Source organism: Nelusetta ayraudi, unplaced genomic scaffold (assembly GCF_046127955.1).
Source record: "Nelusetta ayraudi isolate G7.1 ecotype Tasmania unplaced genomic scaffold, CSIRO-AGI_Nayr_v1 ptg000053l, whole genome shotgun sequence".
Classification (NCBI taxonomy): domain Eukaryota; kingdom Metazoa; phylum Chordata; class Actinopteri; order Tetraodontiformes; family Monacanthidae; genus Nelusetta; species Nelusetta ayraudi.
In genome coordinates, this window is record NW_027466103.1 from 5,010,642 (window position 1) to 5,035,614 (window position 24,973).

At 48.0% G+C, this 24,973-nt stretch overlaps 2 protein-coding genes across 9 annotated transcripts in view; one reads left to right on the forward strand and one right to left on the reverse strand.

Moving 5' to 3' along the window:
- The first annotated feature begins 704 nt into the window (after window positions 1-704).
- Window positions 705-4,600, forward strand: isl2a (ISL LIM homeobox 2a). 3 transcript variants are annotated; one of them, XM_076038051.1, is made up of 6 exons: window positions 705-884; window positions 1,412-1,601; window positions 1,910-2,169; window positions 2,593-2,873; window positions 3,557-3,724; window positions 4,375-4,600. In XM_076038051.1, exons 1-6 carry the CDS (start codon window positions 827-829, stop codon window positions 4,489-4,491), a joined length of 1,074 nt encoding a protein of 357 aa, XP_075894166.1. In that variant the 5' UTR covers window positions 705-826; the 3' UTR covers window positions 4,492-4,600. The 3 variants fall into 3 exon arrangements, with proteins under 3 accessions (XP_075894166.1, XP_075894167.1, XP_075894168.1); XM_076038052.1 differs by having other exon boundaries at window positions 1,955-2,169; window positions 2,587-2,873; XM_076038053.1 differs by having other exon boundaries at window positions 812-884; window positions 2,587-2,873.
- A 1,734-nt stretch (window positions 4,601-6,334) lies between these two features.
- Window positions 6,335-24,973, reverse strand: part of scaper (S-phase cyclin A-associated protein in the ER) — a 57,649-nt gene continuing 39,010 nt past the window's right edge. For all 6 annotated transcript variants that reach the window (XM_076038043.1, XM_076038042.1, XM_076038044.1 and 3 more), the window contains 8 exons: window positions 23,558-23,681; window positions 21,254-21,483; window positions 19,531-19,686; window positions 17,139-17,373; window positions 15,428-15,577; window positions 8,611-8,802; window positions 7,241-7,286; window positions 6,335-7,111 (listed from right to left, as the gene is read on the reverse strand). In XM_076038043.1, coding sequence (XP_075894158.1) covers window positions 7,014-7,111; window positions 7,241-7,286; window positions 8,611-8,802; window positions 15,428-15,577; window positions 17,139-17,373; window positions 19,531-19,686; window positions 21,254-21,483; window positions 23,558-23,681 — 1,231 coding nt within the window. In that variant the 3' untranslated portion in view covers window positions 6,335-7,013. The remainder of the gene's footprint in view (window positions 7,112-7,240; window positions 7,287-8,610; window positions 8,803-15,427; window positions 15,578-17,138; window positions 17,374-19,530; window positions 19,687-21,253; window positions 21,484-23,557; window positions 23,682-24,973) is intronic.

The window sequence follows — 24,973 nt, forward strand, 5'->3', positions numbered from 1 at the left end:
TCTTGAGAAAGTTCATTAGTATGAATCCAAGCTCTTTACAAATGGAATTTATCCAGTAGAGGGCTCTGCAGTAGCTAAAGTCAACTGCAGGTCCCCTAAAGTTAATTAAATTATACTAAAACGAGAAAAATATATATTTTCAAATAATTCAAAATATGCACTTGTATCTAGTTTATTGTTATCATTGTTGACCCAAGTGACTATTCTTATTAATACTGTTGCTGTTAATTATTACTATAATTATATGTGTTGTTTTGTTTGTTTTGTAGGCAGTCAAAATAATGCATGACAGTCAATTCATATTTGTATTTCTCAAAAGAATCTGACGTTTTGATATGTTTATATTTTCAAATGAAATGAATAGGTTGTTTGACACATTTTGAAAGTGCATAACGACAGGAGGGAAAAAAAACAAACAAACCTCGGATTCATAAAGCAATGTGTCAACATGTGGGGAGCCAGCCGGGGGGAAATGCTTGCACTCAGGAAACAGAATTCAAACTCCGACACAAAAAAGTGGGAGAAATAGGTCGAGTCCATAGAGCCAAAGCAAGAGCAATTTAAAAAGAAAAGAGAGAAAGAAAGGTTGGGTAGGGCGGGGTGGGGGGTGGGGGGGTTGCAGGGGTCCAAGAGTGGATTTGCATGGGCACCCTCTCCTTGGACACACAGAGGTCCAGGTCTGCAGACGTCACTGGTGGAGGAGCTTTGCTTTCTCTCCACCTCTCGGTGGAGGAATACAAGTTTTGCTCTGCAGCCACAGACGGGACGTTCTCCTCCGCGGCTCCTCTCCTCCGTGTATCGGCGTGCGCGGGGCTGCTTCTCCCGTATGGTGGATATCCTGCTCAACACTTCTTTCTTGGATGATATGGGGGATCATTCAAAAAGTAAGACATTTTATCCCTTTTTTTTTTAATTTTATGACTTTGTTCCATTACAGGATTAAGCTCTTATTTTTAGTGCGCTTTTGAAGCGCCTTCTGTTCTGAGGGGCGGCTTGCACGATTGATTTCGATGGAAATTTGAGGTTGTTATTATTATTATTATCATTATTATTAATAACAATAATAGTATAAAACCGTCAGTTTGGAAATATGAAAAATGTGCCCACAATTTTTCTGTATTAATATGGACCAACAACCGGTAAAAAAAAAAAAAAAAAGAAAGAAAAAAAAAAAAGAAAAAATCAGTAAGTTTCCCACAAGTTTTATTCTATCTTTGAGCTTCATTTGAATCACTTTTATATATTTTCCCCTACTTAAAAACCTTTTATTTTTTATTTTTTGGTCCAACATTTTTTTTAATTTAATTCCTTGTCGGGACAAATGAAATGATGGTGCTTCACTCGGACGTCTTGGGGGATTTAAAGATCCGCACGGTTGTTCCATGAATGCATCCCGTCCTGTCTCACGCAGAGAAGTCGGGAATCGCCATGTGTGTAGGCTGTGGAAGTCAGATACACGACCAGTACATCCTGAGAGTGTCCCCGGACCTGGAGTGGCACGCAGCCTGCCTCAAGTGTGCAGAGTGCAGCCAGTACCTGGACGAGACGTGCACATGCTTCGTCCGAGACGGAAAGACCTACTGTAAGAGAGATTACGCGAGGTAGGACTTCAGGGGTGCATCTGTTTGACGAGCAGAAAACAAGGATTGATGAGAATAAGGACTCAGAGAAAGAGAGGCTAAAATTCACGCAAAATGACTACAATCAGACAGAAATAGACGCAACTGCAGGCATCAGGCATATTGTGAGATGTGTCACTTTTTCCTTCTTTTTTTTTTTTTTTTTTAAATATATATATACATATATATATTAGCCAAACTTGAACTTATCACCACTGTGCGTTTGCTGTACATCGATAGCCTCCAGTGCTGCAGCGTGACACCGTGCGTCTCCGCGTCCCCACTTTCAGGTTGTTTGGCATCAAGTGTGCAAAGTGTAACATGGGCTTCTGCAGCAGCGACCTGGTGATGAGGGCTCGGAACAACGTCTATCACATGGAGTGTTTCCGCTGCTCGGTGTGCAGCAGACACCTTCTGCCCGGGGACGAGTTCTCCTTGCGGGACGACGAGCTGCTGTGTAGGGCGGACCACAGTCTGCTGGTGGAGCGGGCCTCTGCCGGGAGCCCGCTGAGCCCCGGCAACATTCACAGCAGACCGCTGCACATATCAGGTAAGAGACCGAGGGTTGCGATATGTAGCTACAAACACCTAAAACACCCAACATTATTATTATTATTATTATTATTATTATTATTATTATTATTATTATTATTATTATTATTATTATCATTATCATCTTACATTTCTGCAAATTTACTAATTTACAGCTAAACTGTTGTAAATAATAAGACAATTTTTTTTAGCTCTGATTTACACTTTACGAATCCATTGCAATTATCACATTATTCTTTAAATTACAGGTATACTAGTAAAACTTTACTGAAAGCAAAGCATGTTTTAAAACTAGCAAGAAATTATGAGTTATTTTTTGTTTCAATTGCCTGATTAGATGGGGAGTATTTTATATTTACTTCTTCGTTTATTCTGAGTTTGAACTGCATTTTCAAAACCTTTCTCCTCCCCTAAGAAACAGTGTCGGTCAGACATCCCCCTCACCACCGGAACCACGGCCACAAACAGTCGGAGAAGACGACCCGAGTTCGGACGGTCCTGAACGAGAAGCAGCTCCACACCCTGCGGACGTGCTACAACGCCAACCCACGACCGGACGCTCTGATGAAGGAGCAGCTGGTGGAGATGACCGGCCTCAGCCCCAGGGTGATCCGCGTCTGGTTTCAGAACAAGCGCTGCAAGGACAAGAAGAGGTCCATCTTGATGAAGCAGCTCCAGCAGCAACAGCACAGCGACAAAACCGTGAGTTCAGCTTTGTGCTTCTCCACCAGTACGCGTAAAGCCTGTAGTGCGTAAAAGATATTATGCGTCAAGTTCAATGCAGGCCACAATTACGCACTGCGCATATACAGAAATCTCAAAGATTTCTGTATATGCGCAGTGCGATAAGGAGGAAAAATACAGCCAATATTATTATTATTATTATTATTATTATTATTATTATTATTATTTCCTTTAAAAGAAACCTGTAGATTTGAATAAATGCCCAAGTTCCAAGTGGGGCCAGTTGTGATTTTTATTATTCCAAAAATGAAATAAAAACTAGGATGAGCCCTTTTTCTCATACATGATAGAATGAATCTACACAGGTCCACAGGTCCCTCCATTTATTTATATTTTTGATAATAGTTTAAAACGCTTACATTTTTATTTTTCATATTTGAACGACTTTTAATAATTATAATGCTGTGTAACTGCTTAATACAGATTATGAAGCTAAGATAAACCAATTTTTTTATCTATTTGCTGCTGTGCAAATATGCTGGTTGGTGGCATTATAAATAAGGTCAAATATCTTCCTTTTCCTGCCCGGTTTCGTACCGTCCCTGCACGCGACCTTCTTTCTGACTGGAGCAGTGAACCCCTTAGCACGGGACGAAATATCCATTTTATACCCACTGAATGTATTGTGTGTTGACTTGCAGAACCTCCAGGGCCTGACGGGCACCGCGCTGGTGGCTGGCAGTCCCATCCGGCACGACACCACCGTGCAAGGCAACCCAGTGGAGGTGCAAACCTACCAGCCGCCCTGGAAAACCCTCAGCGACTTCGCCCTGCAGAGCGACCTGGACCAGCCCGCTTTCCAGCAGCTGGTAGGCCCTTGCAGCCTCACTGCACTTTGTTTTAAAAAAGTTAAATGAGAATAACAGAAGAGATGCTGTTGAGCCAACGTCCACGCATGACGGGGAAACATCAAAAATAATTTGTTGGGTCTTACTCGTGATAAAGTTGGAGACAGCGCCGTCTAATGTGTTGTTTTCTTAACAGATCCCGGGGATTAAAACGGGTGAAAACAAATCTTCTGCTTGATAATAACGAAGTTTTGTCTCCCACACAATCATTCCGATGTTCATTGACGCCCCGTGCAGCTCCGCAGATACGAGCGCATGCAGCCGAGTCGTTCGCCGCGCCAAAACAATTTTCTTAACCCCCACGTGGAGTCCCCCGGACGCACCGATGGGGGTCCGGTGGTGATATTCTCAAGACCAATAAATCGCGATGATGTCACGTGTTTTCTTAACGCTGGGCCTATTACCGGGAAAGAGATGATTCCGCTGATTATTTCGACATCGCTTGCCGGGCTTCCCGTATCTTATCACGCATGGATGTGACGGGCTGTCCGGACACGAGTTTGGGTACCAAGAGGAAACTAGTTGAGCTAATTGGTTCAATAAAAAACACATGTATATGTTTTTAAAATGCCGTGTCCCCCCCCCCCCCACCCCCCACCCCCACCCCACAGGTGTCCTTCTCCGAATCTGGCTCTCTGGGCAACTCATCGGGCAGTGACGTCACCTCCCTGTCGTCGCAGTTACCGGACACGCCGAACAGCATGGTGCCCAGTCCCATCGACACGTGATGGGAGGGTCACCCCCGCGTCTTCCGAGCTCCGAGCAAAGCCCTCAGTGGAATCCAATTGAATTCGTCAAAGAAAAGAAAAGAAAAGAAAAGACAGACAGACAGACAGACCGACAGAAAAGTGCCCGGATGGATTACGCATTCAGGTGTCAACTGGAGGAGCGGAGAGGACACACTGGCTCGATCGATGACAGTTGATGATGGACTTTTTTTTTTTTTTCTGCCCCCCCACCTCCTTTCGAACCACGATGCCAACGCCGGAAATGGCCCCTCCTGACGTTGATTCCAAACACGTGATCCTCTCTCTCTCTCTCTCTCTCTCTCTCTCTCTCTCTCTCTCTCTCTCTCTCTCTCTCTCTCTCTCTCTCTCTCTCTCTCTCGGAACGTGAACCTTGACGCTTCTTACAGTGTGTTTTTTTATCAGGAAACAACACGGTAGCCTAAAAACTGTGTAGATAGATGTGCATGATTTGTAAGTTTCAATATCGACTCTTGTAAATGAATGGGGGCGGGGGGGGGGGGGGGGGGGAAGATGACATGCGCAAAAATAACTTATTATTATTTATTATGCGGACGGACATAGCAGGTATCATCAATAAACCAATGGTTCAAACCGAAGAAGGCTGGTATGCAATAGACTTATTTGTGCAACTAAACTCCACACGCGCTCGATGATAAATATTCTTTGACTGCGGCCTGCACCCACATTCTCACCTAACCTAACCAGAAAGCTCCTGTTATTGTGCTGCTGCACCTCTATAGTAGTCGTACTATAGTTTGTGTCCTGGCGCCTGCTGCGCAAAACCTCACGGCTCCTTTTCCAGGATGGACAAACGTCCCAGTGGCCGAGAGCCTCGGTCTTGTTTGCAAGTCTAGACAGAAGACAGGCAGCGGCGGCCGCTTATCAGCATCTGGCATCACCTGCAAAGGATACACTGAATGGACCCAAAACAAAAAGCGCGCAGACGCGCAACGCTGAGGGGAGTCCGGGGGTCTGCGGACGCATCCTGGCGTGTCTCGGGTTTATTTTCATTCCAGTTGGAATCCAGAGCGGCAAAATAGCCGCTGGACAGGAGAGCGCGCAGGTCAAGCCCGCGGACTGACACACTACACCTCAGCAATTTGTTAGGGAGGATCGGCTTTTATCAGTGAAACGAGAGTCCCGCTCCGATGTGAAATCCCGTTAAGTCGCAGACATGCTGATATCCGCTTAATCTTTAAGCAGTGGCAACAGCGGGGTGCGGTTAAAATGTTCATTCTAAAGACTTGTCGAGTGACACGCTGGCGACCGGTGTTAAAATGGCACGAAGAAGACGTTGCTGAAATTTAAATTGGAATAATTTATTTACTGTTTTATTTTTTTTTATTTTTTTTACCGACATTGTTTTTGAAACGGTAGTAGAAATATTTAGCAGCTACAATTTTCTTTTTTTTTTTAAAAAAAAACATGAGGCTTCCAACCAAAATCTGGGCAAGATGTAACTCATATTTTACAAGATACAAAAGACAGGTGTTTTTCTAGCCAATTCTTGAGCGTAAACACAGTCCTTTTGTCACTGAAATACAGATAAACTATTTAGTTAATGGCCATTAGGAAACAATTAAATTGCTGTTTTGAATATTTACTATTACATAATGTAGTAAATTGGTACAGGAAAAGTGTAAAGGAAGATTGCACGGTTTGAGCAGCAGTGGTTCAAAAACTGGATTCAGAAATTGTAAAAGAAGAAAAAAAGAAAAAAAGATGACTATGTATATAATTTTTCCACAATAATGTAATTTGTTTTCCTAAATTGAATTAGGGGCCAAGATCTGTCCGAGTAATATTCAGAGAACTCCCCAAAAACTGTTTGATTTGATTTATAGTCAAAGCAAACTGAAGAAAATCAATGACCATGAGCATTTTACATGGTATAGTCAATAACTCAGTAAATGATATCGAGTCTGAACATATGTGGAGGTGGGCAGCTTGAAAACATAACTAACACATTAAAAAAAAGAATCAAAGCATGACTTCTAGCTCGTTACTGGCAAAATGTAAACTAGATACAACATTCTGGTTATTCACATTCAAATAAAGGCAATAAAATAATAATGATGATGATAATAATAAGTTAACACAAACAACGTTGGCCAACAGAATATATATTACAGTATGTTTAAGGAGTAGATCACTAGGGAACCATTTCAGGAAAAGAAACAAACAAAGGACTAGTCCACACATTAAATGGAATAATTACTCATGTCTTCTCACAACAACATCATACAAACAAAACATTTTGTGCAAATTCCTCATTTCAGTCAATCTCATTTACATTAAATCAAACGAGACACCCAGAGGAGATGACGAGCGCAGAGCACGAGGCTCCATAAACTCTACATTTGACAAAAGTTGCAGACTTCCAAGTCAGTGCAAAAAAATGAGGGAGATCCAGAATGAAAAGAAAAGAGAGTCCACATGGAACTCTCTTTTGTTGTGTTTATGCTGCGTCTTATCCACTCTGAGGATAGAGTGCATCGCCATCAGTCTTCCTGCTTCTTGAGGAAAAACTGCAGCGCCGAGTTCCACTGATCCCTTGGAAAGCGATTCGACAACTCGCAGTAATCCAGCGGTTGGGAAACTGCACGAGAGGAGGAGAACAAAATATATCACTCTTCTCGTCACAACAGAACCATTTGAAAGAATACGACTGGCTGAAAGCAGAACAACACGTGCGGCCGAGACCCGGGCGCCGGTCGGAAGAATGTACCTGGCTGCTTGGTTTTGTCCGAGTCCGTCTCGTTTGCAGCGCAGTCCTGGAGAAAACGAGGGCGGAAGCATTAGCGCTCATCGCAAGATTACACCCACCGTGGATTTAATACCGTTCCGAATACAATGGCATCCTGTGTTAATTTCCTAATAGACCTAATTTCCTTAGTGTAAAGGCAGATAAAGAACTGTCCAAACTGTCGGGCTGAGGAATGCTCTCGAGGTTAATTCAACAATAAGGGCAGCCGGGCAAGACTCCATGCATTATTGCTTTGTTTGAAAGAAATGACAATGGCTTGTCTCCCCCTGAATGGAAGCTAATCTGTGTCTAAACACTGGCGGTTGCAGAGTGGTGAGGGGTGGCTTGTCAGGAGGAAGATGAAGGGGACAGGCTGTTTACTGGGAGTTGGACCAGTGGCAGGTAAATCCACACTGAGGGAAGCTATTTATCTTTGTAAAAGCCTTCCTGTTACACAGTCACGGGGGCCCACGATCAGCGAGGAAGGCCAACGATTCCCTAAATATGCAAAGGAAATGTTATACTTTTAAGAACATTTTCTTCCCCTCCCCATCCGGTACTAGTGAGAAAATATTTGCTTGGGCTTGAGGATTTTTTTTTTATTTTTTAAGGAGGGGTCTGGTGGGGGCTTCGTTTATGACACGGGTCTCTTCAGGGTGTAATAGGCGTGTGTTCTGCCAATATAATCCCTCCAAAATGAGAAAAGTCCATGTATTATTTCTTTAAAGTGCTCTTTTAAAAAAAATACAGTGTTAAATCACTCAGTTGTGGCAATCAGCCCTTTGTGATGTCACAATGGGCACTGGCCCATCTGCTTCCCAAATGCTGCCTGTTTAAAATCCACTTTCAGATGTGTTGACGCCAAACGCCAAACGTCATTAAAAAAATAAAAGAATAAAGGGCTCAATGTGCCATTTTCTGCCAATCTATTGAGCTTGTTGGACAGTTAATCACTGCTGAAATTGAAATTTTTAAGGAAGTCTGATATTTAAGGAGGCCCGCCAGACAGCATGTATTATATTCAGGCCACTGTCAGACGGGCTTCCTTAAAAAAAATGGCGGTTCAAGATGGCAGCTAACTAGCAGCAAGACCATCATCACTCTATGCATATTCTTCAAATATATGAGAACGGTTCAAAGGGTAAGAAAACCAAATGACTTTGATTGTACTGCGGTATACACTTTTATGAATGTGTTTATGGGCAGTATGTTAAGCTTTAACCAATATAAAAATCAGAAAGGAAGCCAAATTTTACACACTGGACCCTTGATCGTTAATTGTGGCCCCAAAAAATCTGTTTATGGTCACAACGTGGGACCTTTTATTTATGGCTCTGTTTCCTGGTGTTTACCTGGATGAAGGTGGCCAGCAGCACGCAGCTCATCTCCTGCTGCAGGATGGCCTTGTTGTGCTGGTTGTTGTAGCAGGCTGAGATGAGGGAGGGGAACAGCACCCTGATGAGGCGTGGGTGGCTGAAGTACTGGAAGGGCAGCTGACACAGTTTCTGCAGCACGCTGGGCTGCCGGCCAGACTGCACGATCACCTGGAACACACAAAGAGGCCAGAGAGTGAGCGAGAGAGTGAGCGAGAGAGCGAGCGCCCGCCGCCCGGTCAAGTCGCTGGGTCGTAAATCGAACCCCCCCCCCCCCAATCCATCCCACCACCCGCCCGCCCACCTCCAGCCCCGCCCACATGTAAATCTGCCACTAAAACAACGCACAAACAGCCATTACCAGGAGACCTGCGGGGACGCCGCCTCCCGCCGCGCAATTACGGGTTGTAAAACACCGTGATGGGATGTTTCGTCGGGCACCGCCCTTCGCATGGAGGCTACAGAAAAGAAAAAAAAAGCATTGCTGCTCTAATTTAAAATGACCAAGTCACGATCAGTCGTGACGACTTTTTTCGTCGGGTTTGGCGTCGAGGAAGAGAACGTTACCCGGCCAGCAGTGAGTGACGGGAGGTTCTGAGAGTCGGCTCTTTGAAGTGAAGGAAGAGAGCCGGCTCCAAACCGGTAAACTGGTCGATCCACATCCAGTCGCGGACTTGGCGGTGATTTAGAATGTGTTTTAGTGGAGATTTTGTGCAATAGAGTCATATCAAAAATATATATTAGGAACGGGCTAATCGGAATAATAAACACCTTAATACACACATTTCTTTTAGCTGAATGCTGCTTTTTGTTTTTATGTTGTTGATGCGTTCTTTCACTGTACACAGTATTATTGTAGGTGTTTGTTTTGATATTTCATAGTTATTTTTTACAGCATGGCGTTCCATGTCGAGTGTATAAATAATACACATTTAGTATTTTGATATCAACGACATTGGTCATTACTTTTAGTACATCATTTGGTCATAAAATAATATAAGAAACCTAAAAAAAATGTAAGGAGCCGCTGGGGAGCCGCCGCTTTTTTTAGCAAGCAGAGCCAAAAGAACCGATTCTCTGAAAAGAGCCTGAATTGGTCTTCACTACCGCCCAGGACGAGTGAAGCTCAGGCTGAGAGGGCGTTCGCAGTGCAGCTGGGAGGGTAGGCGGCGAGGCCAAGGAAGCCACGCCCACTCTTGGGAAAAAAATGAGCAATAACGTCAAGTGTGTTTTTAAACTGGGCCGTCTGATGACATCCTGCTCCACATAGCAGCCCTTCAATCACACGCTGCGTCCGGGCCACCAGTGTTACAAATGGACCTCCCCACCGGCCTCGCCTGATTAAAGAGGAGGGGGTGGTGGTGGTGGTGGTGGGGGGGTTCCGGTCGTCTCCCCAAGAACCATCAGCACCTCTGGGAGCCGCCAGGGTCGGCGTCGCTAAATCCTCTCCGCTCCGGCGACGCAATGGAAACCAGAAGGGCGCCGCGAGGTCCCCGAGTCACGGGGGGACATAAATTCTGGAGATTTACAAGATTTCTAGAGAATACGCCCTCTAATACTCTTCCATTGACTTCCCCTTTGATAGTGCACTCCCGAGTTTGAGCGGCAGGATAAACAAAGCGATAATTCAAGTGCGTTTATCGGTTCAAGGTGAAACGTCTCAGAGCCGCGGCGGCGGCAGCGGCGGCGTTCAAAAGGACACAGTGCAGCAGCGCGGTGCCATTTCCTCGCGTTATTTGTTTAAAGAAACCATATGGACAGGTCAAACAATCCCGGGGAACCTGAAAGCACCGCAAATACTTGAAAGTGACACATTTGTCATCCCGAAGCCTGAGTGTTAAATCTCCGCCTCCCAACCCCCCACACCTTACCCCACCCTCCGTGAGCGCTGCGTTTTAGTTTGGTGTTGCATCAAATTAAATAATGGTCACCAAAACATGGCGGGGGGTGTGTGTGTGTGTGTGTGTGTGTGTGTGTGTGTGTGTGTGTGCGTGTGATGGAGGCCAAGACGAACCCCGACAGTCTCACCGACTCGGTGAGTGTTTTGGAAAGGAATGTGGGACTTCTTGGACAAATTCATCCACTCAGAGAAGGGGGTCGAGGGGAGCGCTGGATGTTTTCAAAAGCAGCGCTGCTTTATTTCACTGCGTGTAGTTTGAGCGTTTCCCCCCCGTTACTTTCCAGTAAATTCCACATTACACCGTATTTATGCTCCGTTGCAACACCGCACAATGACAAACTGGCAGTAGGGTGGTCGTAAATTTATGCCGCTGTCCTAATTGGAAAAGTCAGCATCGGCGAAAAAAAAAGAAAAAGAAAAAGGCCGCACCATTTACGTTTCAGTTGGTTTTCAGCGCCGCAGCAAGCGATGGGTGTTTGCGCAGGAGGTCCGAGAAGATCCGACCCACAAATCACGGGGCGATCTCATAATCCTCCACCGCGCACAGTTCCATCTTCAGCTGCCTAAACAAATTGTCCGGCCTTCAAGTGCCTGACGCAGGGAGACATAAAACAAAAGGCCGGTGGCAGCGAGAGTCTCAAGTGCCCTGCAAACTTTCCGCGCCTCCGACCAGGTGAAGTCCAAACACCAGAGCCTGAAACCTTTCCAACGGCGAGTAATCCTGATGCATTTGGTAAAAAGCATCCCCTCACCCACCGCCGTGTCCAACACTGAACCTGTGAAGACTCGAGCGGCTGCTCTGCGTCTCCTTAAGTTCACGGGCCTGGCGTTTTCAAACAGAGCCGGACTTTATGGCGCTTTCATTGACACAACTTCCTCACCGGCAACAAAGCGTGTGTAAAGTTAATGTCCTGAAACGCAAACAGACTCTGAGGGAAAACCCGGCGACGGGGCAGAAACTCAGCGTTCCGGGTCTACGAACGCCACGCGTGTTTTTGATTCGCCTGCTTGTATCAAACTCGGACAAAAGGAAAGTGCCAAACGTGAATCTTCCCGGGCGATACTCCGTTTGTTGTGGGCGTGCGGGAATGACGACCTCCGGAGGATCCAGTGTCGGGGGACGGGCAGGGGCCATATATCTGACACTCGAATCCGCAATGCAAACCAGATCCATCTGAGTGGAACGGCCTCGCTGATAAGGCGGGCAACACAAAGCAGGAATGGTCAAATGACTTTGCTGCTGCTCCTTTTACGACATTTACGACGGCTTGGCGAGCCTAAGGGCAGGACGCTGCGCACATCATTTCCCCCCTTTGCCCCACAGACCCCTCAATTGATCTCCATTGAGGGAAGACATTGACATAGACCCTCCAACTTGACTTTTAAGGAAACTGCCAGTTGCTTAAAAAAAACAACAAAAACAACATAAAACCCCGATATTTACACAATAAACGCTTAATAACTCTCTTTGGGCTGACAGTGTCGTTCCATCCCAGATCCGACTCGCTGGTAATTGTCCAAAACCAAACAAACAAATGGAAACTCCATGACAACGGCGTAGGAAACAAATGGAAACTCTTGGCTGAGAGCTTTGCCCCCGGACCTTCAGCTTCACTTCAAGTCGGTTGGACCTGCGTTCACCCTTGAAGCGGGCGCGTAAATCATCGGCGGCGCTCACAACACGGCTCTCTACTGCCAGTCAGCGGAGGCGGAGAGAGTCCGTCTGCCCCCCCACCCCCCCCACCCCCCGCCCCGGCCCCCCACCCCCACCCGCCTCTGTTTACTCTGCTGAGGTGACACCGAGTGTGCATTCCCCCGGCCCGGCGCTGGCTCCCTGCGGTCTGCACGGGCCACACTTAGCCCGCAGGCGGTGGCGAGGCCTCGGCTGTTCTTGGCAGTAATGGAGCGCTGAAGGCAGCGTTTGGACATCAGGTTAACGGGAATTACAGACCTGCAGAGCGGGGGGAAACGCCCTCATAGAGAGAATGGGAAGAGGAGGGATGACCCTGCAGATAAACTCTAATGCTGGAAGTGTGCGTGTATGTGTGCGTGTATGCGTGTGTGTTGTTAAGGTGAGCCAGCGCTCACTCAAGGGATGTCACAAAGACCAGTGTAAAAGGCGTAATGAGTTACATGTAACATAATGTTACGTAATTTAATTACAAAAAATAAAGATAATTGTAAAGATTTACACTAACGGAAAAAAAGTGTAATTAAATTACAGTTAATTGTGGAATTATTCATGGTTTAATTACATCTGACTTTTTTTCAAAACAAAAAAAGTCTGGGCTTTATGTTTGATTATTTTCTTTTTTTGTTACTTTTCATTGTTTTCTTGTGCTGGTTTCCACTTCCCTTCACAGATGAAAGTTTGACACTACTCAGATGCTTCTGATTGGTTCATCATACACACGTTGTAGATGTTTTAAGTATGTATGTAATGTAGACAGCTGCATTTTCAATGGGGTTCTTCAAGCGCTACATGAATGCTAATTGGTTGGTTTGGCTGGCAGATCTTGCACAGGTGCGATTGATTTTGCTGATATAAAAGGTTACGCTGCCCTGATTTTGTACCTCAGAATGACCTGACAGTAAAAAGTGGTTCTGAGGTTTGATGTTGTAACCGCTGTTATTTCTGCTGACGTTCTGAGTTACTGCTTGAAGCTCGTCACTGAATCATCAGTGAGAAAAAAAGAGATGAATAATCCGCACACTACCCGCAGCGTCGACCACTTTGGTGCATATTAGAGTGCAGTGGGAGCAGGGACACGTGCGTTAAGGCGTGGATGTCCTAGCCTGCCGGGCGTGTTCGAGGCCGTTCTCCGCTCGCGCCAAAGTTTTCTTAAGGGTTTTTTTTTTTGTGCAAACTCTGAACTGCTGGCCTACCTCTGAAAAGCAGGCAGGAACCGGGCGGGTTAAGGTGTCAACAGATCGCAGTCGCAGCCGAGGCAGCTCAAGGATTCGACACATCATCACCAGCGGGGTGATTCACCGAGCTGTGAATCACTGCATCCAGAGATTATTGCCACATTCATTTTTTTTTTTAGAAGGGGTGTTTTTAAACTTGAAAAAAAAAAGAAAAAGAAAAAGCCTCCTTGGCCACACCCCAGAGACAGTGAACATATGGCAGGACGGCTTCAGGCCGCCCCTCTCCCCCCCCCGCCCTCGACACAAGCCTACATATGTCACTCTCCCGATGGCTTTTTTTTTCCCTGTGTGTGTGTGTGTGTGTGTGTGTGTGTGTGTGTATGTGTGTGACAAGGTGAATTATTCATGGCCTCCACAGCAGAGGGAACACATCACCGCGTATATAGAGCCGCTTCAAAGCTCTGCTTTTTATGAGCGGCTTGAGTTCTACGGCGCACATGTAAACAAGAAGCCGGCGCTCCGACGGTGAATCAGCGGTCCCGGCGGCCGCGCGGCCCTCCGGCTCGAGGCCTCTTTTGTGTCCTGCCAATGCTTACATTAGCTTGAGAAAAGCTCAAGCTGCTCCAAATATGCTCCTTAACGCCATCCATCTCGGCGCGGAGCTGGACGGGCACATTCCAGGAACTGGAAGGCTCGGCGCTACGTCGAGATTGCGTGGAGGGGGATCTTGTTTCCCGGCAAATCCCAAAATGTGATTTTCTTCTTAAATTCTAAATCGCCAAGCTGGAGGAGATAACCTGATTTTTTTTGGCAGTTTATTTATCATCAGGCCCCTGATCGCATCCGTGGCTTCTGAGCTGCACGCTGCCGAGCACCAAATATATAAATATATATTTTCCCTCGCCGCTAATAACAAGAACCCTGACTGCTCCGTTTATGCAGCTGGGGATGCAACCGGGAGAATCATCTGTCACCTGCCTAATTTAATCATCGCTCCTCATTTAATTACTCTATATAAGATGCAAATTGGATCTGCAATGACCACCTAATGCTAATTCTGCACATCAGCATAATTGAATCGAAGCAAAGCTGAGCGGAGAAGAAATCGTAGGGAGATTCTTTCAAAAACAGAGAAGCTAAAACTGGGAGGCGTGATCAGTCAGTTCGGGGAGTGACGAAGGTTTTTGGTCGTGGGGTGGGGGGGGGGGTCTGCGCGAGGGCTGGCGCAGTGGCAGCTGTACGCGTAGCAGAATCACAGCCCAGCCAACGGTGGCGCGGCCAATCAGGTGCCGAGTAGACGCGTCACGCATGACGGGGCGATTACACAGCGGCCAGGGCTGCTCCGCCTCGTCCCGCCTCGGCCCGACGGGGAAGCCCGAGTGGTTCCAGCAGCGAGGCCCGCCGCTGCTCCGCCTCTGGGGAGTCTGGGGGGGGCGACAATGTGTCACTCCGCCGGACAATAAACGACACGCAGCCGAAGCCAGGAAGGTGCCACGGTATGAATCATTAAACAGGCGCTCATTGTTGCACAACGACGCCCTTTTTTTCTTGACAAATTATACATGAACGGGACAAGGGGGAAGATGATATCGCGAGTCGGCCGACACACCTGAAAACAAGAGCTTCAGGAGTGGAGCAACACAAGAATATGTGCAAGACTTAGTGAGTCGCTGGGCTCAGCAGGGCTGAAAGGCTGCATTGAAATTTGCAGGGATCTAAATCATGTATGTTTGATATCAACGAAAATGCAGTTAAAAAAGAAAATATGAATTAATTGTGAGTTTCAAAAGATTGTGAGAAAGGAGTTTGTGTATTTAAACGGAAAAGTTTTTTTTTTTTTAAATATTGATCTCTTCCTCACGTTATTCTGTTCTATATAAGAACATAACAACAGCAATTTATTAGATATTATATACAAAAAAAGGACCAATGTCAAATTGCTCTTCTCTCCCCTTCTCAAAAATAAGTCACCCCTTGAAGTATTGATTGATTTTGTGAGACTGGACAGGTTCCCTCTGCTACACATACCTGGTTGTCGGGGTGATTAACGGTGAAGTATCCCACGCAGACGATGACTTGGTGCAGCAGCTCCTCGGAGGGCTGCTGGGAGCAGTACTGCAGCAGGGAGCTGACGATGTGTCGGAACGCCAGGGACAAACCCTCGGCTCCCAGGACAGACTGAAGAAGGGGGGAGGGGGGGGGGGGGCAGACAAAACATGTTGGCGTGTTTTACGGCAAAATGTAGCGTAAACTGTGATCACAAAGACCCCCGACGCAATAACAATGCAAAGTAATAAAAGATCATATGTTTTGCCGACGGGAACGTACGACGGGCAGAGTATAAGCAAGCGGAGCAGCGTCACCGCCATAAAACACGACGGCGCAGCTCAGAAATGGGATGCGAGGAGCAGCGAGGAGACAGTATTTATTAAACACGTCAGCGTGACCAAGCACCATAAGATCATCACTATCCTCCCCCGAAGGCCCCGGCCGTGGACGCAGGACGCCGAGGAGCCTTTTCAAGACTCATGACTTATGCATGCAGACAACATATAAAACTCAGCGAGCCATGTAAGCAGCTGTCAAATGGAACAAAAGCAACGTTGTTGGCTGATAAATAAATAACAAGAGTTTTTTTTTAATAAGCTTTAAAAAATGAAAAAGAAATCGTTTGAAAAGTTACTGACGTGCATTGCTGCCACACTAGCTCTCAGTTTCATGTTATAAAGTGACAACTATGACTTTCATAATGTGAAACTATCGCGTTTTTCGTGATAATTTTCAGGTTATAACGTGAACTGAGCACTGTTAATCGGATAGAAGATTTGGAGCCGTAAATTGTACCAAAATTCAGGAAAAACTTTGGCCCGATTCTCAAAGCTGCAGCGCTTAACGGGCAGCATTCGAACCCTCCACCGCGGGCACGAAGTGGCTGCCGCTCTGAGGTAATGCGAAACACAAGGTGATTACAACTCCTCGCCAGGAAGAAGAAAAAAAAAAAGGAGTGTTATTTAAAATGTTCATAAAACCCTGGCAGCGAAATCCTTTCATTCCCCAGCTGGTTTAGGTTGGCCGAATGTGGCGGGTCGGTAACAGGAAGCCGCTTCAAAGTCATTACCAAAGAAAACGTTAAAAATAATTAACAGCGTTGCGCTCGCTCTCGTGGCTCTCTGTCGGCGCGGCGACATTTCACGGCGAGGCAGCGGCGGAGTAATGTACGGCCCCGGCGTACAGTGCTAATCACCAGCACTTCATCCTAACTGCTGACCCACCGGCTCCTGCCGGCTACAACAGCTGACCCCAGGGGTCACAGGTCGCCGGTGTTTATGTCTACAGGTCAGCTTTGTCCCGAGGAGAATAACTCTTCTCTCCTGTGAGCCCCTCGCTGAGGAACTGGCATCAATGTGATTAGCCGCAGACAGATTAAATCAGGGGAGGATAGTTGGATTATTGGTGGGAACAATCGGACCGTGGTTTACTGGATCTATTGTGACATTTGTACATGCTTTTGTTGAAGCCGACGGTGCCCTTTTCTCATTTTGGTGATTATTTACGCACTGTTCTGTTAGTGGTTTCTAATAGACAGCACATTGCGAGATCAAGTTTGAAGAACAATGTCAAATCAGTGCAGAGCAGCGGCAACTTATTTGAGGGAGTTTGAGGTGTGAAAAGTGAAAGCGGAGGATACTCGGTGGGGGGGGGGGGGGGGGGAGAGGAGGAGGGTTTATCGGTAGGATACCTGGAAGGCGGAGAGGTCGAGCAGGGCGAAACTGTTGAGGAAACGGATGCCTTGCAAAGCCACCTGGATGACCCCGGGGCCGTAGGGCTCCTGGCTCTGGGAGGCGGACTCCGGCACGAAGCTGTGCAGCAGGATGCAGTACAGCGTGTGCACCACTCCCACCAGCTCGGTGGACTGCAGCAGAGCCGTCAATCCGGTCGGGTCCTGGCGTTTATTGTCAAATATACTGGGAGCGCTGGGGAGTAGACGAGCGGACAGTCAGTAAAACAGTCCTCATCAACCGTCATCATCATCATTATCATCATCATCACTGTGAAGGCTAGAGGAACACTGATGCGACAGGATGACATACTGCAATAGACAACAGTGTCGAGCTGGATGTTGCTGTGCGACAATATGAACATGTTTGTGCTGAGGCAGCAGCAAACGTAGCTACGTCAGATGGAGCTGCTGAACGCTGTGACTCAATCAGATCAAAGCTGGTGTGGCCTGAGGTTTGCATAGCTCCAAGCAGACGACAGCCTGTTGGAAACACGCATTGGGGACTTCCTTCCTGAGAACCAATTGAATTACTGCAAAGCTTGAAATTGAAATGAACATCAACAAGGGAAAAAAAAATATTTTCTTTCTTTTTTAAAGTCATAAATCTCAAGCAGGCATTTCGCTTTTATGTATACAGAAATGTCAAAGGATTACTTTGGGTTGTATGTGTGAACATAAGTGAAGCCATTTGCAGGTGGCCAGAAATACATTTAGCTCTAAAATAAATAAATAAATGAATAAATACATTTGGATTCTATCCCTTCAAAACTGCAATGAAGCCAAAGAATCTGACGGCAGGATTAGAAGAGCTGCTGTAATCAACACAACACAACAGTGTGAACAATACAGAAATGCAACTTAGCTGCAAAACAACTATTTACCCTGATAAGTACTGGGGAGCTTAGAAATCGACTTTAAAATGTTTCCATGAGGCAGTTTTCTGTGACCTTCAGAGGTGGAGAAAAAATAATTTGGCAATACAAAAAGTTTATAGTATCCGGTGCGATTCCACTGGTCCGGCCCTGCGGAGCTACTGGTGGTCGCCCTCTCGGCTCGCCAGGACATGCGTGAACAAGTTGTACTAAAACCCTTAAATGTTTGCTCTATATGTTGGGAAGCTTATCCTGGACAATCACCCTAAACGGACTTTCCTGAGGATTGTTGGCAGGTATTCAGAGGCTCTGGTTTCTTTAAGTCTTGTGAAAAACCCACGAAGCGTCATCGTAACTTAAAGAGTAATAAACAGCTTCTGACCCTCCAGGATCAACTAAAACACTTGGCCGGGAGAAAACATTTCGCCCGTCTGCCAAGATTAAAAGCACAGTAGCGCTGGCTGGGATCTGCCCTCAGTCGGAGAATGAAGGGTGTGTGACCTCTGGATGGAAACTCCGGTGCGTGCTGATACTTGACGTTAGCCAACAGGCCCCGCGTGAAATATGCCGCCAGGCAGGGACGCAGCCTGCTAATGCCGCTCTAATCCCCTGACACAGCAACTGGCACGGCCGAAATACTCGACAGGGCCAATTTACATACGGTGCGGAGAGTCGGGCTCCCCGGCTCTTCACTGATCCTGATTAAGACCCGGATAGTCGGACACTGCGTCCATCCAGTGGTGGGCCTGGGCGTGAAACTGCATCCGTTCAAGCCCGTCAAACGGCTACTTTCAGGGGCGGCGTCCCTTTTGACTTTTAAGTGAACAATTGTCTCCCCGATGTCCGTCAGTGGGCCTGTGTGCTTAGCCTCTGTCAGCAGCGCCGCTGAACCTCTCCAAGGGGGGTGGGGGGAGCGTGGGGAGTCACTGTGGTTGCGCGTGGGTGGGCTCCCCCCCATCCAACGTCCCCCCGGCCTCTCCTTGCACTGCGGGGCTAAGGTTTTACGGTGAGTGACAGAGCGCCGGGTCAAGTAGATGCCTATCTGTGTCAGCAGCAGCAGCAGCAGCGGCAGCGGCAGCTCAGCCGGTGAGCCGGCCGGCCGTCCGTCCCGGCTGGGGGAGGAACGACCGGAGGAGCTGCCGGCCTTTTTGTCTGAGCTGCGTCCCTTCGCGGAGTCGCGTGACATTTAAGAAGCGCTACCGCAGGGGTCACCAACCTTTCTGAACCACAGAGCTACTTATTAAGGACAACTAGTTTACTACACTCTACTGTGATAACAAATATAACTCAGTTATACACTACCAGTCAAAAGTTTGGACACACCTTCTCATACAATCTTTTTTTTTTTTTTTTTTTTAATCTTTACAACGTTCTACACTGCAGATAGAGACTGAAGACAACAAATATATGAGCAAGATATGTGTAATTATGCAGCAAAAAAAACCATGTTAAATAACTTTAATATGCGGCCGGCTCACCGTCCGGTGACGACGAAGCACAGCTTGCACATGGCGTGCAGCAGCGCCGAGGCCTGCTGGAGGAACGCCGACATCTTGGGGTGGTCGTCCACGGGGCCTTGCACTGACAGGAAGCAGCCGTACAGCTTGTCGATCAGGCCCATGTTCACGACGTAGCTGGAGAAGGACAAGAGACAGGAGGGAAATGAAAAGAAAACACTTGATTTTTTTATTTTTTTTAACTACCTCTGTAAAAAGATCACGCCACACAGGCAAACAAAAGGCCTTTTCTGTGCATACTTCCACAGCTGAAAGCAGATACCTCACCTAAGCCCCCCACAACAACCCCGCCCCTACCATTCCCCCTCCACCCCCGCCATTACTGTGATATCTCCAATTTGTCTTGGCCAATGACAGGTCTCATGATCGTATTCCCTGTACTCTTTCAGGCACAAATCACTGCTAATAGTGTCATTAGAGGGCTGTTGTGCCAGCCAGGCTCTGGGCCTTCCACAATCTGCTGACCTGTGTGTGTGTGTGTGTGTGGGGTGGGGTGGGGGGGTGGGGAGTGGGGTGGGGTTGTGGAGGGTTTGGATGCTGGGACCTTAAGGGCTCAGCAAAAGAAAAAAGAAAGAAGAAAAAAGATCTCTTCCAGAAACGTTTAGAGGACAGAGACGAGCCATCAAAAGCTTCCAGCAGCGCCGTGGTCACTTCGAAGGCTCAGCTCCTCGTCGGCTGAAAAATAACCTTTTTGTTGTTGTTTGCTGTTGTCATCGTCAGAACTGTCACTCGGTGAGTTCCCCTGAAGACCTGCGATTACGAGGCTTCTCAACCTCCAGACGCGGGTCACCCGACACTTGAACCCGGTGCCATTGTTTTGACTTGATCCCCTTCCACAGCTTTACCCTGGGTTGAGAGGATCTCTCGTCAAGACTCAAGTCCGCCGCTCGACGGCCAGCCTGGTGGTCGAACCTGCCACTTGCGCGCAATTTTTCGGTGCGACAAAAACAAGGCGCGGGTGCACTTTAGGCAGGCGTAAATCTTTTGGTCTTTTGCGCGGGATTACCGGCGTGACGACACCATTTTTCTCAGGCCCTCCCTCTTGTCTCCAGGGTTACGAACGGGTCAGCGGATGAGAGCCGGCGAGTCCTCTGCGCAGCTGCTCGCTCTGCATGAATCACGGCTGGTGGGAGGGAAGGGGAGCGGCGGAGAGGAGAGGCTGCACTCTTTCACGCGGCTTCATCAGGTGGGCGCCTGCCTTTCCTCAGTCGCTGCCGACTCCTACGGCCCAGACCCACACGGCCGGCGCGGCTCCTGCACCGGGGGGGTTCAGGGAGGCCCCCTTTCAAAGCTTTGGAAGAGCTCTCTGTTTATGCTACTCTTTGCCCACCCGCCCCCACCCCTTCCAGAAATGGATTCGACTTGAAATGCAGCGCCGTAAGAGCGCGTGGGGGGGGGGGGATGGCAGGGTGCCAGAATTCACCCTCATTCTCACACTACTCCCATGCTAACAAGACATCAGTTGGATCGTTTCCAGGAGGTCTGACACTCGGTTTAGCCTGCGCTTCACATGGGCTAAGACTCAAGAGTAGCGATGGGGTGGGTGGGTGAGTGGGGGGGGGGGTTGCGGGAGCAGGTCAAAAGGTCATGAGGATGAGGAAGACGAGGTGCCACGTAGGAGGAGAAGCAGCAGCGTGAGAAGATCTGAGAGCGTCGGAGGAGGAGGAGGAGGAAGAGGGGGTACCTGATGAGGTCTTGCGTGCGGGTGTTGAAGGACTCCGTGGCGCAGCTCTTGACCTTGGCGAACGGGGAGGAGATGAGCGCCTTGTCACCCTGGCCGGCCTCGGAGACGTGCGGACACACGGAGCCCAGGACGGAGGCGGCCGTCTGCAGGAGGCCCGTCGTCAGGCCCTCGAAGACTTGCTTGTTGACGCTGCGGCCAAAAATGGACTTGTCCTCATCCGGGACGTAGAGCTGCAAGAGTCAACGTCATTAGCTGCCTTTCCGTGACCCCTAGAATTGCGCAAAAACTAAATATCGCAGTAAGAAAACTGGTCATGGAAGCACCTAAACCTGGGAAAACTCTCAAACGTGGCTCAAAGGTTGTGACGCTCTCATGAGGTGGTTGTTCAGACGTATCCATATAGAGGTATGTTGCAAAAGTGTCATGGAAACACTTTTTTCGCATTTACACGTCAGTGGACTCGACGTACTGGGTCACGTGACCAGTTCACTTCAAGTGAAAATGCCGCATTATGCTTGGACGGAGGAGGAGGAGATGGAATATTTTTTAAGGCTTATAAGTAATCAAAGAGAAAAAATATAACAACCATTCTTGACAGCAAACAAACGTAAACAAACAAACGAAAACGTAACACCTGCAAATTGCAATTGTACTCTTTCGAAATATTGCTTTTATTTTGCGAAAAACTGTAATGGGAACACATAGTGTTTACTTTTGATGCAGACGTGCTGCAATGGAGAACAACAATGACGCCGATTAGACACAGCAAAAGACGTGAAAGCTCGTTTATGAAGTTGTTTGCCGTCATCCACACACATACTAAATACAAATGATGCAAAATGGAAGGCTCATGTTTGATTTTTATTTATCTATTTCTAACACAAACTTTCAAACACACATGCAGCCGGCCCTCAGGATAAGCTCACCATGGCGGGACCCTCTCTTTGGGTCTAATGGTCGGGGTGAACGCTGACAGCAAAGGTAAATCCACCGACATTCTCCACAAATCTAATTAAAAAGCTACTTGCTCGTATGGCAGCGTAGCCCCCACCGCTCCACTCTATTGCTCCCACACACGCATACCAGAGCGAACACAAGCGCGAGTGAGCGCTCGGTTCAAACTCTCAAAATGAAATAGTTAGTTTTACCAGCTACGCATAAAAAAAATAAAATAAATCACAACTTTGAAGCGCAGGGTGTTTTTAAAAGCGCCAGGCACTTTCGTCCCCCCCCGTTTATTTCGAGGCCACGTCTCAACGCACGGCGAGCAGCTAGCTCGTCTCTGGCGGCGCCGCTGGACGCGTCCGTCAGCAGAGCAGCTGCTGGGATATGTTTTATATAAACTGAAGCGTACAGGCGAACCCTCTCCCTGCGTGCCCCGAGGAAATATGACTGCTTTGGATTGGAACTCGGCCCTCTCTGGCTGGCTGGAGGAGGAGGAGGAGGGGGAGGAGGAGGAGGAGGAGGTGGAAGCCCCAGTAGGGTTCATGCATGCGAGCGCGACTCTGTGCCTGCGCCTCGTCCTGTCTGCACCGCTGAGTGCAGGCGGCCCCATCGAGCCGCCACCGTTTGGATGTTTGGAGCTGGCTGATGTTTACGGGCCTCCTCCTCGCAGAGCGCTGAAGGACACGCGGCTGACGTGTCGCTGCGGCGCAGCCCCGCCTGCGCTCTCACGTTCCCTCAGTCAGGGGGATATATATTGGCCAGCCAGTTGGGCACTGGTTTTTGTGTGTACTGTGGCTGGAAGTGACAGCAGCACATTTATTTAAAGCATTCAAGGCTTTGAAATCAACACTGTACACAGGTCAAATCAAGGCAGCTTTCATGGTGATGTGAGGTGCAGGAGTCTGGTCCTACTTTGCCCTCCAAACTACACTCAAGATTCTTTTGCGTCTTTGGAAAGCTTCAAGGACAACATTGCTGGACTTTTGGCTGCAGTTTGCTCCTACCATTGTGTTTAGTGTTTTGTTTGCTTTGATCATCTGCTGCCGTTTCTTTTATTGTTTTCCTTTTATGTGATACTTCCTCATGCTTCCTGATGGCAGTCGTATTTTATTTTATTTTTTTTTCCAGTGCTTGTGGCTTTGTTTTGTACACGTGTGTCTGTTGCCTCTTGGCCATCACCAGTGAAAAATACATTTTTATCTCAATTGGTGTTAAGATTAATGATAAAAATAATTTCACCAAAAACAACTTAAACGATGCATTGGATGTTGCTTTAACTGAAAACCCTGAACCTGACCTGTGCGAGGGACAGCGCTCCTGTGAGAGATGGCAAACATTGACTGGGCTGTCACAACTTACCGTGAGCTGATGCAGCAGCAGGTCCATGAGGAAGGCTATTTTGTTGCTGTACAGTACGTAGGAGCAGTTGACGGGGCAGCAGGAGCACGCCAGGTGGTAGGTGTTCGCGGCGGCGCAGAGGGACCTGGCGCGGAAGACAAGAAAACAGAATCATTATCGCACGGCTTGAAGAGCGCAGACCTGGGAAGGAGAGGCTGCGACTGGGATGCGAGCGTCTGGCCTCGGGGCACCGGCGAGGACTATCTGCTGTCATCGGCAAGAGCAAACACACTCTCCCGTATTTGCGGTTCCTTAAGAGTGCAGTTTGTCTTCGCGAGGCAGCGGCATATCTCACTGACAAGCGCCGGCAAAGGAGGCCGACGTGAGGAATAAAGCACTCGTATCAGCTACTTACTCGGAGACTCCCCCTTTCGACAGCCGAGGTCGAGGGGTGGGGGGGTGGGGGGGTTCGGGGCCGGCAATCTCAGCCCCATCTTTGGCCGAGATGCTGCGGCGTTTCCGACGCGCAGATAAAACCGCTTCCCCTCTCAGCAGCTGCCCCCCCCCTCACACCCCCCCACCCCAACCCCGACCCGCCGGGGCAGCGGCCAACAAAACCGGCGAACCGCCCGGCGGTGCCTCTGTATTATGTCTGCTCCTCCAGCGAGCCCCGCAGAAGATTAATGCTTCAGATAACTGACCGATCGCTCTTCACCCCCCCGGTTTCATCAGTTAATTTTTCCTGACAACTGTATATTTTAGGGCATTGGCAGAAAGGCGCGTCCTATCTCCCGGTTTGAGAGGGGGTGGTGGGGAAAGTCTCGGTCTCCGGCGCCTAATGCGCACCGTGTTTATTTTAGGCGGTAAACATTTTGATATCAACCAAAACCTAAACATCTGCTGTGCGTTTTTTAAAATACCCGAGCAGCGCTGGCACGCGGGTCGCGTTGGTTAAGATACGGCCCGGGGTGGGATTTAACCTGTCGGAAAACCTTCCGCCATCCGATCGTCACGCCGTGTCCGCGTTGCTGACGGTGCGGGGTGGTGAGGCGGCGGCGGCGCTCGCAGGAGTCGGGCCATGTTTCCAGTGATCTGATGGTGACTTAAATATGACATGAAGGCAGCTTTTCCTTCACCCTGAATCCTGAGCCCGCACTTTTCTTTTGTTTATGTTCATCATAATGCTTCTCAAACCCACTATGCTTTGTGCAATAGTTTGGGGCTTGGGTTGAAAGAATGACTCTGGGACAGAAATGGCAAAATGGCAGCGATGCCTATTTTCCTAGGGAAGCGTATTGCTGCCACCCCAGAAAAAAAAAACACAAAAAACCCCCCCCAAAAAAACAGGGCTCAGTCTCACGTTATAAGGTCAAACTATCACATTTTTACGTGATAATTTTCATGTAAAAACGTGATACCGAGCGCTGTTTTATTCTA

What these genes read in the sequence shown, in the direction of transcription:
- isl2a (XM_076038053.1), top strand. Translation starts at nt 827, where the DNA reads ATGGTGGATATCCTGCTCAACACTTCTTTCTTGGATGATATGGGGGAT. An exon ending in TGTAAGAGAGATTACGCGAG is followed by an intron (nt 1,602 to 1,909) that starts GTAGGACTTCAG and finishes CCCCACTTTCAG; the next exon opens with GTTGTTTGGCATCAAGTGTG. An exon ending in AACAGCACAGCGACAAAACC is followed by an intron (nt 2,874 to 3,556) that starts GTGAGTTCAGCT and finishes GTTGACTTGCAG; the next exon opens with AACCTCCAGGGCCTGACGGG.